This window comes from Solea solea, chromosome 15, assembly GCF_958295425.1.
Source record: "Solea solea chromosome 15, fSolSol10.1, whole genome shotgun sequence".
In the NCBI taxonomy this organism is placed as follows: domain Eukaryota; kingdom Metazoa; phylum Chordata; class Actinopteri; order Pleuronectiformes; family Soleidae; genus Solea; species Solea solea.
The window spans coordinates 20,138,868-20,153,596 of record NC_081148.1 but is presented as its reverse complement, the minus strand read 5'-3'; the positions used below and the strand labels follow the sequence as shown (position 1 = coordinate 20,153,596).

Genomic DNA, 14,729 nt, shown 5'->3' with positions numbered 1-14,729 from the left:
CAGGACACCCAAAGACAAACCAACAGAAAGCTCCACTGGCTGTAGCTTAATTACAGCAACACACCTACTGTACATGGAGACACAAAACTCACTGATTACTAAATTACAAAAAAACAAACCAACACATCTTATTCATACCTAAACTCACACTCACAGTAGAGCAGGAGACTACTAAAGTCCACTTTTCAGATTTCAAGTGTTCCATTACTCGTCTTTCTTGTGCTGCATCAATCTATAGTCTCCAACAAAAAATACTGGCAAGCTACATCTGATTACACAAGTTAAAGTTAATCTGAAAACAAATAAAATTCATTCAAATCACAAAAGAGATCAAACTAAATTAGGAAATGGATCAAAACTCAATTTTGAATGAAATTCATGTCTAATTATGTAAGACATTGAGCGAATTAAAGAGTCACCTGACTCCAGTGTCATACTTGATTTAAGATAATGAGCTAAAGTTGATTGGCATTTGATTTTTAAAATGATTTAGCTCCTTTAGTAGATTGTTTTCATGGATGGCGGCAACTGCTTCTTCACACCAGTAGATGGCAGTGTCCAGTTGCATCAAACTCGTTGGTTTCTCCTCGTCTCATTCGTTTTAAAAGTGGAACAAATGGAAGATCTTTAAGCAAACAAATACGGTATGTAATTATTTAAGTATTATTTAGCTGCAACGGCATTCCGCATTATGCTTTATTTTCATAATTGGACACTTGAAAGTAAATACAACTTTAAATACAAGGAAGTGCCTTTTAATAATGAGGAATGAGTAATTTTTCCTCAGATAATGATGATGATAATGATGATGATGATGATGATGATGATGATGATAAGCAGACTGAGTGAACTTAAGTGTGATTGCAGATCAGTTGTTTTGGGGTTTTTATAAAATCATATATTCAGTGTTTTCTTTCTTCCGCGTTTCCTCACAATAACTGACCCTAAACTCGCCCTTTAGCTCCTTAATGTCAGAGAAACATCAACACTTCTGATTGTGGTAACAGTATAAACACAGTTCAGTTAGTGGAGGAAAGAAAAAACAAAAAAAACAAAACGAAACAAAAAATCTGTCATGGTTTTTAGCGACGTTCTCCGGGGAGCTGTCCGCGGGGATGTGGTGCTGAAACTGCAGCGGTGTTTTCTACTGATCCACTATGAAAACAGTAGGTTTCCACCTTGTGTATTTCGCATTTGCGTCCACTTTCAGACTTAAGCCAAACCTAACTGTTGATAGTTGCTATTTAAAATTGAGTAAAAGGGGAAAATTGAGCAAGTATCGCCGGCTCTGCTCTGAAGCAACTGACTGGACACAGTGTACACTCGGGATTTCTGTTTAATTAGCATAAAAGATATGCTGGAGAGCGGCACGACTGTGCGTCACGGGCAAGACAGGAGTGGGGAGTGGGGAGGGAGGGGGGCACCTATGGGAGTCAACAAACTGCAGTGTGTTCTCGTGCTCCGGCCGACAAAAACCAGCCCGGTTGATGCGAAATGATGACTTAGCTCCCTGCGTTACAGGTGACTGGAGACAGCTGAGCTTTGGGAGCCGGAGGCGCGCAGCACACGGAGCTAAAACAAGGGGAGTGCGCGCATGAAGCCGTGTGTGTGAGCTGCAGGTGAATCCCCAACCTGTGAGGGCCGTTCGGGGACAAGCTCTTCGCCTGGATGACGGAGTATGAGACAATGAAGCAACTGGGAATGACGGGAATAAAACGAGTCCAAGTCACGAGAGTGGAAATGCGCGTGCGATGACGGACGGCGCCAGGGACAGAGAAGAGGTACAGCAGAAGAAAAGTTATCCAGCTCATTAGTGGAGCTCCCGGTGCTGGAGAAGAAAGAAAAGAAAGACAGAAGACGGGACAAATGAGCCAAGCGCGCGTAATTCCATAAACCAATCAACCGGAGGAAGCAGATTTTTATCTTTCAAAAGACTCGAGACAGACAGGGAGAAAACCATGGAGCCGGATGAGACCAAAGAGGGAAAAGGCTCTAATTTGGCACAATCTGCCGCCTCTAAACTGTCCCAGATGAGTGAAAGAACTAAACAAATAGGCAATGTAATCCAAGACCCGGAGCGGCAGAAGCGGATTATTCTAGTCATAGTCTGTATAGTACTTTTGCTAGACAATATGCTTTACATGGTGATTGTGCCAATTATACCAGATTACCTCGAAGGGCTCCAGAAAGCAGCAGATCGAGCCCAAGAGGTTTCAGTGCACACCAACTCCTCTAACAGCACCCACACAGTCGCCAAGGGCAACTTCGACCTGCAGATTGGTGTACTTTTTGCCTCCAAAGCCATCGTGCAGCTACTGGTGAACCCGCTGAGTGGCACGTTTATAGACAGGGTCGGCTATGACATCCCGCTCTTCATCGGGCTCAGCGTCATGTTCCTCTCAACTCTCACTTTTGCCTTCGCTGACAACTACGCGACTCTGTTCCTGGCGCGCAGCATGCAGGGCCTCGGCTCGGCTTTTGCCGACACGTCTGGGATCGCGCTGATCGCGGACAGGTACACGGAGGAGAAGGAGAGGAGCAAAGCGCTGGGCATCGCCTTGGCGTTCATCTCCTTTGGAACTCTTGCGGCGCCCCCCTTCGGAGGAATTCTCTATGAGTTCGCAGGGAGGCGCGTGCCCTTCTTGATCCTGGCCTGCGTGTGTCTCGCAGACGGCGTGATGTGTCTGACTGTGTTGAAACCCTTCTCAAAGCGAGAGAGAGAGAACATGCCAGTGGGCACCCCCATTTATAAACTGATGCTTGATCCTTACATAGCTGTAGTTGCTGGTGCTCTCATTGTTTGCAACATCCCTCTCGCCTTCCTCGAGCCCACTATCGCCAACTGGATGGAGGCAAACATGCACTCCAGCCAGTGGGAGATTGGCATGACATGGTTCCCTTCATTCTTCCCTCATGTCTTAGGTGTTTATCTCACTGTTAAATTAGCAGCCAAGTACCCGCACCTGCAGTGGTTTTACGGCGCCATAGGTATGGTGGTCATAGGCGCGAGCTCGTGCACGGTGCCCGCCTGTAAAACCTTTGGACAGCTCATGATCCCGCTGTGCGGAATCTGCTTTGGCATCGCCTTCGTGGACACTGCGCTTCTGCCCACGCTGGGTTTCCTGGTGGATGTGCGACACGTGTCCGTGTACGGCAGCGTGTACGCCATCGCAGACATCTCGTACTGCGTGGCCTACGCGCTGGGGCCCGTGGTGGCTGGACAGATAGTCCACAACCTGGGCTTCGTTCAGCTCAACCTGGGCATGGGCCTCGCCAATGTACTTTACGCACCGGCGCTGCTTCTGCTGAAGAACGTGACAAAGATGAAGCCTTCGTTCTCCGAGCGGAACATGCTCCTGGAGGATGGACCAACGGGACTCTATGACACTATTAAGATGGAGCAAAGGGAGAAGAAGAAGAAGGGTTTGTGCACGACCATCGACGAGAACGGCATTGATACGTTTGCGCAGCGGTCGTATTCAGAAGAGGAATCCTCAGGGGGAGAGTATGCGTAAAAAGGCCCTCAACTGAGTGTGAAACTATGAAAGTGCCAATGTAAACTTGTGTGCATCCTGTCTGATCAATTGCATAACACGATTAGGATTGTGTAACAACGTGAATCATTCACTGCTCGTGGTGTGTGACAGTCCCCCCGGGCATTGTCAAATCAAATAGCTTCAAGCTTTCGCAGTAGAAAGAAAGGCGCGTGTTCATTTTCAAGTGAGAGTCTGTTGAGATAAATGTCCACTCATCATTTCCACAGTATTTACCACAGTGTCGGAAACTCATATTCAGGGACTATGTGTACATGTATTTTAACAGTTATAATGTGCGCGTCTTTTGGTGTAAACTGTGTTCTTTTTCTGCCAGAGTTGTGCTGCTAAACTCAATATGCAATACTGCGTGTGTCACATAAGAGTTTTTGGAAAGACAAGAAGAGATGGAAATGAGCTGAAAACTGTGTCTTATTGTGTGAATTTATTTATTTGTTTAATATTTTTTTGGATGATATACTCCTGGAATGCAAAGCCTCAATGTATCTGCGACTGTACATACGTGTACATTTATGTACATAATTAAATCCGTATTATGTGAATGGTTCTGTTCATGGATTGTTTTATTTTATTTTTTCAGGGCATTATAGTGTGTATTAAACAAGTTTTTATTTACCTACAGGTGGAATATTCATCATGAACTAATGAATAAGCGAGGTTTATAATAAGAGGTGTGTTATTCACTTTACTTTTTGGACATATTAGGCAAATTAAAGCAATACATATTCATAATGTGGAGGCCTAAATTATACTTTTGTGATTATAAATAACTAATTATTCAGCAGCTTGAGGGAAAAAACGTTTTATAATCATAATAATAGATAAGTCAAAGTTGGAGTTAAACATAAATATGAAATGGAAAATACTGAAATTGATATTGTATGAATTCGGTATAGAGGGGGACAAAATGAAATCAGGCGTAAGTGACGGGAAACAAACAATGCGTCCAAGTTACTCAACAAAAAGTCAGAAATCCATGATGGTAACAACATGGTAAGCGCGCCAGGCTTCAGTCGGCGTCTGAAGAAGGTGCGGTGAAGATGTTCAAGAAGGAGAAAGTTCTCGGCGAATGGCAGGACTTCAGGGAGGAGCTTGGCATCAGGAGAGAGAGAGGTACCTTCTCAGCATCTCTTCTCAGCCTGTGAGGGGATTGTGCACTGGCCACGCTGAGGGGGATTGAAACATAATCCAAACAATAAAAGGACCGAAGGAGTAACATTTTCAAAAGAAAATTCGTCCAAAAAAAAGAAAAAAAATCACATTCAAAGTCAAAATGGACCAAACTAAACTTCTTTCTTGAGCCTCAGGACGAGTGAGGGTCGTCTGCTTTTACTGACTGGTGAGTAAATACAATTACTGTCTTTTTAAGTGATATTTATATTTGTTAAATGATCAAATTACTGCATTTATACACACACACACACATATATATATATATATATATATACACACACATATTACTACTGCAGCTGCTTGGCATCATCGTGAAGCATGATTAGTAGAGAGTGCGCAACAGTGACATTATATTATTCCACATTTGCTTTCAATTTGAGGCGTTTAAAGGAATATTCCAAACTCTGTGAACGCAGTGAACGTCTGTCTGTCTCGTGAGTCAGCCTGTCCATCCGCACCGGCATCATGCCAGTCCTGGACCGAGAACCCCCCAAAGATGTGGACTGCGGAGATGTAAATATTTTATATCTGACTTACTGTACATGCATGCATGTGGACTTCATTTAACTGCTGCTTTATAAATGTGGCATTTGGAAAAATCAAAGTTGACATTGAAACTGTTTGACTTGTTTATCTTTTCTTAGTGAAGTGATGTAATACATGTAATACATTTTTTTTACTTCTATATTTAATTAAGAGAATACAAAGCTCAGTTTGAGTTTGCTGATTTCTCTGATCCCCTCACACTGTCCAGGGTCTGCCCAAGCTGCCACTGCCTGCCCTGAAAGACACACTGGACATGTACCTGAGGTGCATGAAGCACCTGCTCACAGAGGAACAGTTTCTGAAGACACAGCACACAGTGAAGCAGTTTGGGGAACCCGGAGGAGTCGGAGAGCTACTACAGAGCAAACTGGTGGAGAGGAGAGAGAAGATGGCAAACTGGGTAAATAAAAACCATCTGGGCCTTGAATAAATGACCTGTGCAAGTTGTTTTTCAACTAGCAACACAGCGTGTGACATTTGGGTGATGAATGGACACGCACATTCATTTTCAAAGTTTCTGATAAAATACTGCAGTCACCAGTTAATAATTTATACATGGATAACTGAAAAGCTTGAGTTATAAATGAAAAATAGATTTTTGTGTGAATTGTGTTACAGTTTTGTTCATAAATACAGATTTGAGCAATCAACATTGGATCCTGCCGGGGGCCTTTGCACAGCAGCCATTTTGACATGTTATAAATCACCATTTTCCCACAGACTTCCACCCAATGGACTCATTTTTGCAACCAGTGAAGTCGCCCCCTGGTGGCTATTCTTCCTTCTTGGTTAGCTTCAACCACTTTTTATTAGGAGTTATTATGGATTATGAGCGCAACATATGTCGCATTCTGTCAGAGAAGCAGAATTGTAGAACAGTATTTCTGACTTCCCTCCGAGTACCACCAGAGGCAATAGAATATTTAATCACATTATTATTATTAACTTTGTGGTTACAGACAGTAAAGCTATGAATTATGTGTGTCAATATTTACAGTACAGAGCTCTATGGTCAACTGTGTTAAAGGAGGGGCAACATAATTGGTTTAATTTCTTGACAAAGAGCCACTTCACCAAGCCTGGGTTTTTATTTCAATCATGTGAATTATAACCCGCAGGATGCTCATGTGCTGCAGGGGCCAGTTTTTTGCCATTAGAAAACTGTGACCTTTTAAAATGGCTGCCGTGCGAAAAAGGGCCCAGTGAGTACTCTGCCTTTAATGAAATCCCTCTGTTAGGTGTACGATTACTGGCTCAACGACATGTACCTGAGCAACAGACTGGCTCTGCCCGTCAACTCCAGTCCAGTGATGGTCTTCCCGCAGCAGAACTTCAAGGCTCCCATTGACTCTTTAAGGTACGAGACGCGCTGCGCAACCAAGACGAAGAAGTCATGAGGAAAAAATCTCACACTGAAGCAAAATAATAATAATAATTAAAAAACGTTGACAATAATACTCCATACAGTGATGGAAGTAGAACAAGAGACACAGCGAGGAATCAAAAATTAAATCATGAGAAATGACCGTGAACTGTATAAATGACTTAAACACAGGCTCTGATCGATTATAGGACACTTCCTTGCAACATGGCGACACGTTGACTCATTACTCAGAATCTCCAGAGGTCTGAGAGGCCGGGCCAGGTCGTGGCAGGGTTAATAGGCAATGGAAGCTGTGGTTTGGTTAACATGGTATTGATCTCTGATCAGCTCCTTAAACACATGATTTACATCAGGATTTATTCTCTTAGGTGTCACACAACTACATGGGAAGGAAATTTCCAAGTAGAAAATAAAATGTGATAATTACAATAACAAGAATTCTTCTCACTCAGGTTTGCTGCACACTTAATCTCCGGTGTTTTGGAGTACAAAACTCTTCTCGACGCGTAAGTCAAAGCACAATCAGGGTGCAAATAGTCGACAGTCATGTTCAGAAAGTATGCATAACATCATGTGTGTTTGTGTGTGTGTGTAGTCGAGCCCTACCTGTGGACTATGCCAGGGGACAGCTGGCTGGAACCCCTCTGTGTATGGAGCAGTATTATCGTCTCTTCACCTCCTATCGACTACCAGGACCCGAGAGAGACACACTAGTGGCGCAGGAAAGTAGCGTGATGCCAGAGCCTGAGCACATCATCGTGGCCTGTAAAAACCAGGTCAGAGAAAGTGAAAAAGAATAACAACACAAGTTAGATTTATTGGATTTTTGGTAACTATTTCAAACATACCACATGGTCATGTTTATATATGTTTTTAGTTCGACCAAACAATCAAAAAGTGAAGGTCCACTTACTCTTTATATGGCGGCATGTTCATGCAAGTCTTCACCAGAAGATCAAGCAAACGCTGTTCATTTGTGTCAAGGAAGTCATTTTCGTCTCTCTGCATTTCTGAGGATGTTGGTTAGGGTCCAAGGAAGAAATACATTAGGGCTGAAACAATTACAACTTCCTTACTAAATGAGTCGTCGCCTATTGTTATAATCAATTCATCTGGAGATGAAAAATCAGAACGCTCAAACCAATTATCACGACAGTTGATGATTTATTTAGTAATCGATTACAGTCCTACCAGCAAAGGAAGGAAAGGTCGGAATCCAAGGTCAACTGCATGACAACGGACAAACATATACAAAAAGTATTTGCTCTTTCTCACACACACACACACACACAAACACACACACACACACACAACAGGGAAATACAGTTGCCTACACATACCAGAAATGATGTTGTTCTTTGCTGTGTTGTTCAGTTTGTGTTTGTGTTGTTTTCAATGTTTTCAGTTTTAATGATTTATTTGTTATGTGGAGCAAAGAAACCAGATGATTTTCAGATTGAAGAAGATGGAAAATCTGAGAAACGTGTTTTTAATGACTCAAAAACACTCAAACTGATGAATTGAATGTCAAAATAGTTGACGATTAGTTAAGTCATTTAGATCCACACTGTGTTCTCAGTCACCAGAAATGCTGGTATATCAAGTTCATAAAATGTCTTTGTATGACATGGTCTCATTTGAGTCATAGGATTATGTTTATGAGGCTGTAACTCTTTTTTAAATGAATTAAAACAGGTTTTCTGTGTTTATTTTAGCTTCTTAAATGTGAATATTTTCAGGTTTCTTTGCTCCATATAACAAAGAAATCATTTAAACTGAATCATTTCTGGTTTTTGGACAAAACCAAAACGATTACTCGATTAATCAAGAAAATAATCAATAGTTGCAGCCCTAAAATACATAGATATCGGTGGTCATCTGGATTACGATACATAATCTGTGGTTTCTAGTTTAGAACGTAGGCGTACTTGTGATATGTGCACACCAGCCTCAACACCTACTGAGACACGTCCAGTATTTGACCCCTGAACTCTCAGTAGTACTAGATCACATCAGTACTCTCAGTACTCAGTAATCCCAGGTTAAGAGCAGAGTCATCTTTGCACACCACCCTTCATTTTGATCACATATAAAGCCTCAGGGCTTGTTTCTGACACATCTGTGACATGATCATGACAGAAAAACATCCACAGCCAGAACAAAAACGACTCAAACCCTCGTCTGTGGCAGGAAGTGTAGTTTATGCGTCATCTCTGCTGCAGTGGCTGGTAATTAGACTATATATCACTCACTTGTGTCCGACAGTATGGCACACAGCGTCCGCAGGCACAGTGCTGACTTAACTCACAAACAGTAATTAACAGCCCGGCCCACTGGCAAAGTCCCCTGTATTGAGTAATTATCTATAACGCGTGTGACATTTGCACATCAGCCTACATCGTTAGCTGTGTCGCAAAGAATCAAAGACGCTCGTGGAGTAAAACAACGATAGGTGACTTCACTGCCATGAAGACACAATGGATTGAAGTTGACCGCGATCCCACATGTTTGTAGGCATAAAGAAACAAAAAATGCTTAGTTAAAGGACACCGTGGAAGTCAAATTTAATTTGCATAGCTGTGCAGCTGTCTGTACAGATTATAATAAAACTATAATCATCAAGTTATGTGTTGAAAAAGGAGACAACTCAACATGGAAACAAGTATGATGAGGCAAGGACTCAGAAAATCCAAAGGTTCACTACATTTATTTTCTACCCATTTTCCTGAGAAATAATTACCAACATCTCAGACACACACACTCTCTCCCAGATAAATTAATTTTAATAATCTGAGTGAAATGTTGGCTCCACTTGTTTTTTTTTACTTAATTTATTAAACGTATCTCATATTTATCTTAGATTTGAAAGTCAAGACTCAACAGAAATGTTCTTCAAGTATTCAATCACTAACAAACAGGTTGCCTGTACTGGCCACAGCATAAAATACCGATTTGATGTTATTTACAGCTGTTTTTAACACTGTCGACCATGGTATTTTAATGTTGCGTATGGAATACTGGGTTGGTTCACTTCATACCTATCTGACAGATCCTTCTCTGTTAATTTGGAGGATTTTGTGTCCTCAACAGCTCCTCTCTCCTGTGGGGTGCCACAAGGCTCAATCCTTGGGCCCCCTCCTGTTCTTACTTTATTTACTCCCATTAGGAACCATCACAAGGAAGCACATGTCATTTCACTGCTACGCAGAGGACTGCCAATTATATCTTCCACCTTAGAAAAAACACCACATTTTCAGTCCAACCACCAAATAAAATCATGGATGGCAATAAACGTCCTTAGTTTTAATGAGAAGAAGACTGAGGTTATTCTCTTCAGCCCTAGTGGTAATTCAGACAGTCATCTGAACAACCTAGGGCAGTAACTAAAAGCAGTTTTTATCAGCTTCATCAGATCAGATCAATGTTATCACGCAATGATCTTGAGAAGGTCATCCATGCTTTAATTCCATTCTCCTAGATTATTGCAATGCCCTTTATATGGAGGCAAATCAATCAATAATTAATCGCCTCCAGCACAGAATCGTTGTATCGTGATATAATTGGTATCGTGTATCGTATCATGTGGTACCCTGTGATTCCCACCCCTAGCGTACCCAAACATTTTGTGTCCAACCTAAACTCTGTGCAGTTATTTGTGCTGGATGTGGTGATCAACTTCCGTCGGCTGAATGAAAGAGATCTGCTGACGCAGCTGGTGAAGATTGCCAAGATGGCTGACAACGAAGAAGAGCAGCTCCCGCCTATAGGTCTTCTCACTTCAGACGGACGGACAGAGTGGGCAGAAGCTCGCCGGGTGCTAATGAGAGGTGCATTTTAAGTAGACGTGCTAGTCTTTCCAATACAAATCCTCTCAAAGTCTAAAAGTGGATCTCCAAGTGTTTCCATGTCAGATTATCTCACTGTTTTATGCTCCAGAGTCGACTAACAGGGATTCTCTGGACATGATCGAGCGTTGTATGTGCCTGGTTTGTCTGGACGGTGGCGGTGGTCCCGAGCTAAGTGACACCACACGTGCCATGTGTATGTTGCACGGAGGAGGAGTGGCCAAGAACAGTGGCAACCGCTGGTATGACAAGCCCATGCAGGTCAGTGAGCACAGTTACCTCGTCCACCCGCCTGATTTGTTGACTTTCTAACTGGTTGCACGTTTGAGAAGTTAGGCAAGGGGAAATGGACAGAACTGAGGGTGCTATACAGTAATGTTTATCTCACACAGTGTCACATGTATAGCCGACAGCCAATCTTGTCTGAAAGTATTTGATTGAAAGCAACTCACAAAGGACTAAATGTAAATATAAAGAAATTCTAGTGAGGAGTCTGTGTTTTCATTTGATCACAAAGCCTTTGCTTGAGAAACGTCATTAGCATGAACTTTGACGGAGGTGTTACAATAAAGATTTCTGATTAATTGAACGAAATACATGATTAATAACGGACATTAATAACGGATGCTTCCTCTCTAAATAATTTCTTCTCTCCAAGGTGTAATGTATGGATGCATTATTAAGCATTATTGGGTCAGTTTGTCATAGGAGCCGACGGCAGCTGTGGAGTCGTATGTGAACACTCTCCGTTTGAGGGGATTGTGCTCGTGCAGTGCACAGAGTATCTGCTCAAATACATGTAAGCCATCAAATTCCATCAGATCTTGAAAACTCAAAATGTGTGCGATATTTGTTGGCATAGGCTTAGAAAAATCTAATTAGACTAACTAAAAAAAAAAGAAGATAATTTATACATATGTATCCCTATTTACTATGTTCTCATTTGACATCAGGATTGGCAGCCCAACTAAGCTGGTCAGAGCTGCGAGTGTGAGTGAGCTTCCTGCTCCACGCAGACTCCGCTGGAAATGTACACCAGAGGTTCACAGACTCCTCGCCTCCTCTGCCGACAAGCTCCAAAGGTCTTGGTTCACTGTTCTTAGTTTCTGCACAATGAGATTAGCAAACAAATCAGTTCGCTCATAACATAACAGTATTTTTTCTTATTGGCCCTGCAGGCTGGTGAGGAATCTGGACATGAACGTCCACAAATTCTGTGACTACGGGAAAGAGTTCATCAAAAAGCAGAAAATGAGTCCAGATGCTTATATTCAGCTCGCTCTGCAGTTGGCTTACTACCGGTAAGAAAGTACATTATGTAAGAAATGCATTGTATTATAACACTGACCAGGACATGTCATCTGAGATTAGGGAACGAGCTTAATTGAAATACGAGCTTTAACGCAGGAACAGTCAATAACTTAATGCCAACCACACAATAATATCGCATGTTTCCACCCGGTGGAACAGCTTGGTACAGTACGTATTTTTTTTGCTTTTCTATTGGGAATAGTACCAAAATAACTGCCCCCATTTTGCTCCATAGCATTGAGACGTCATTAAAATGGGAACATTTTGATTTGAGGACAAAACGAGATGTTTGAGAACACCGTCATTTCCATTCAATTCAAGAGTAATGGTACGGTATGGGTGGAGCTACACCGTCTAGTGACCGGTGTTTCTTCAACGCGAGCAGACTATTCTCATTCAAAGCTTGACGTCTTGTTGAGACAAACAGCCACAAATGGAGCAATTGTGTTATTGTGTCACGTCTGATGTCATTGTTGACACACTGGTACAACGTTACACTACGTATCTCGCTGACGTGGTAATCAGGCACAGTGCACACCCCGCCTACCAAAGCCTGATCCAGGGCTTTACCGTTCCAAATCGTACCATACTGTATCAAAGCAAACTGGGACATTTGGATTGGACTTCCCAATTTGGCAATCTGGCATCCAACCTTCCAGACCTTCCCTTTGCTATTCTCTTTGTTATTCTAGATGCCACCGTAGACCAGTGTCAACCTATGAGAGCGCTTCCACGCGACGTTTCAGAGAGGGCAGAGTGGACAACATTCGCTCGGCGACACCTGAAGCCCTGGCCTTCGTCAGAGCAATGACTGACGGGAGGTTAAACACGAGCGTAAGATGTTTTTTAGTCAGGATGTTGTGTTAAATGAATGCTGCTGCAGGGTAAATACTACTCTGACGGAAATGAACGGAGATTCAATAGTTTGCCATTGATTCTGTTCTCCAGGAATCTGAAAAGATGGAGTTGTTACGCGGTGCCATAGCGGCGCAGACAAAGTACACTGTTCTGGTAACTACTCTCTAACCCCAGTCACAACACTGACTCTGCGAATCAGAGAAAATACATCGACATACAGATGTACGTATTGTTTTTCAGGCTATTACAGGGATGGCGATCGACAATCACCTACTCGGCCTGCGCGAAATGGCACGTGAACTGAAGATGGAGACGCCAGAGATGTTTGAGGACGAAGCCTATCTCGTCAGTAATCAGTTCATTCTGTCAACAAGTCAGGTATTTACAAAACGGGCAGCAATTTTCTACTGAAGAAGACCTGAAACAAGTAACTGAGACATTTAACTCCACACAAAAATGTTTACTGACAAAGTGAGAAGTAGACATCTTTTCAAATGTAGCTCTTTTTGCAACCAGTGGACATCTACTGAAGGACAATAGAGGACGTCTATTTTAATGCGTTTATGTGAACCCGACAGTATTTGAGTCCAACAGTTAAAAACTCTGTTCCCTCTTCCCTCAGGTCCCGACTGCTGTTGAGATGTTCTGCTGCTACGGCCCCGTGGTTCCAAATGGATATGGAGCGTGCTACAACCCGCAGTCAGACTACATCATCTTCTCCGTGTCGAGTTTCCACGAAAGCCCACAGACATGCACGGCGGAATTTGTCAAGTGTCTGGAGCGGGGACTCCTGGACATGAGAGCTTTGTGCAATAAATGCAACTGCGTCTCCACTCCGACCAAACAAAGACTGGAGAAGCACACACAAACTGAGACCAAAGGGCAATCCAGAACACAGCAGAGACCGCCCGAGTCCAGCAAGTATCAGCAAACACTGCCACAGATTCTGGTGCAGATGCCGGACCAGACCAAAGTGGAGACACAAACCCAGACTTCATCAAGTCAATTATATAAAGTGTCACAGTGTCAGGGAAAATAGTGACGGGTGTGATTTCACATGTGCTGCAATAATGTTCTGCTCTTGAGTCCTTTAAAAAATACACTCTGTAACTGTGACACCAAATGTTATGTGTAGCTGTTGTTGTTTAAATGTTTGTATGATGAACATCTAACGTGGTAACTTGTCAGATATTACAATAGTACAAGTGTTTTTAAAGGTCACTTTCTGCTTTTATCACAACAAATATCCAAAACGGAGCTTAAAGAAAGGACAGAAAATATTCATTTGAGTCAAATTTTAGCTTTAGCTTTAGTTTTGCACTAAATTGAGAAGAAGCCAAATGTTATAAAGGTTGTTGGAAAAAAAGAAGACATTAAAATGGAGGAGGGGGGAAAAAAATAGATTGAAAACACTCCATGTCTCCTCTACGTTTCTGTATCATTTCATTCATGAAGACTGTCTGTTATTTTGACAAATGGCTGATTGTCTCAGTATATGTCAATCCGCAAAAAAAAAAGAAAAAAAGAAGCATGCTGCTATCTATCTGAAGATTATGGTGTATTGTGGGAAACCCCAATCTTCTATGCAATGTCTGTGAGTGTTGTCTTCATAAAATTGCTGTGTATTGCACAAAAATAACAAAAACAAAGCTCTAACTAATAAAATGATGATCATATATATTAAATTATTTTTACTGACAAAGATTTAGGGGATAGGGTTTCAGTTTATCATAGGATTTTAAGTGTGTTCGGCTGTGTCTTTACAAAAGCAGAATATCAATTATTTATTTTTCTATGATGTATCCTATAGTCTCATTTAAATATAGGTGTGAAAAGTTAAGTATGCTGTAAAACTTACTTAGCAGTTACAATCACTGTGTTCATAACTGTAAGATGTATTTAAAGAGTGTAGAATACATAACATAAATAAATGGATTCATGTCAATTTTGCCGTTTATCTGATGAATAATTGTAAAAAACTAATGATAAACACGTTTGTCTGTTTTACCTGTTGTAAAAGTATATGTACAGTAGGACCGTTGAAGGGACAGGGGAATG

The 14,729-nt window shown here is 41.9% G+C and overlaps 2 protein-coding genes across 3 annotated transcripts; both read left to right on the top strand.

Annotated features, from left to right (window-relative positions):
* The first annotated feature begins 1,440 nt into the window (after positions 1-1,440).
* slc18a3a (solute carrier family 18 member 3a) lies at positions 1,441-4,096 on the top strand. Its single transcript, XM_058651811.1, has one exon. It carries the CDS (start codon positions 1,959-1,961, stop codon positions 3,513-3,515), a length of 1,557 nt encoding a protein of 518 aa, XP_058507794.1. The 5' UTR covers positions 1,441-1,958; the 3' UTR covers positions 3,516-4,096.
* A 488-nt stretch (positions 4,097-4,584) lies between these two features.
* On the top strand, positions 4,585-14,434 carry chata (choline O-acetyltransferase a). Of its 2 annotated transcripts, none has more exons than XM_058650746.1 (15): positions 4,585-4,893; positions 5,144-5,240; positions 5,482-5,673; positions 6,512-6,630; positions 7,110-7,163; positions 7,253-7,433; positions 10,307-10,484; positions 10,594-10,763; positions 11,201-11,301; positions 11,456-11,584; positions 11,681-11,803; positions 12,506-12,647; positions 12,762-12,824; positions 12,912-13,049; positions 13,294-14,434. In XM_058650746.1, the coding sequence occupies exons 2-15, from the start codon at positions 5,193-5,195 to the stop codon at positions 13,708-13,710; spliced, it is 2,055 nt and encodes a 684-aa protein (XP_058506729.1). In that variant the 5' UTR covers positions 4,585-4,893; positions 5,144-5,192; the 3' UTR covers positions 13,711-14,434. The 2 variants fall into 2 exon arrangements, with proteins under 2 accessions (XP_058506729.1, XP_058506730.1); XM_058650747.1 differs by having other exon boundaries at positions 5,108-5,240.
* Positions 14,435-14,729: the final 295 nt, after the last annotated feature.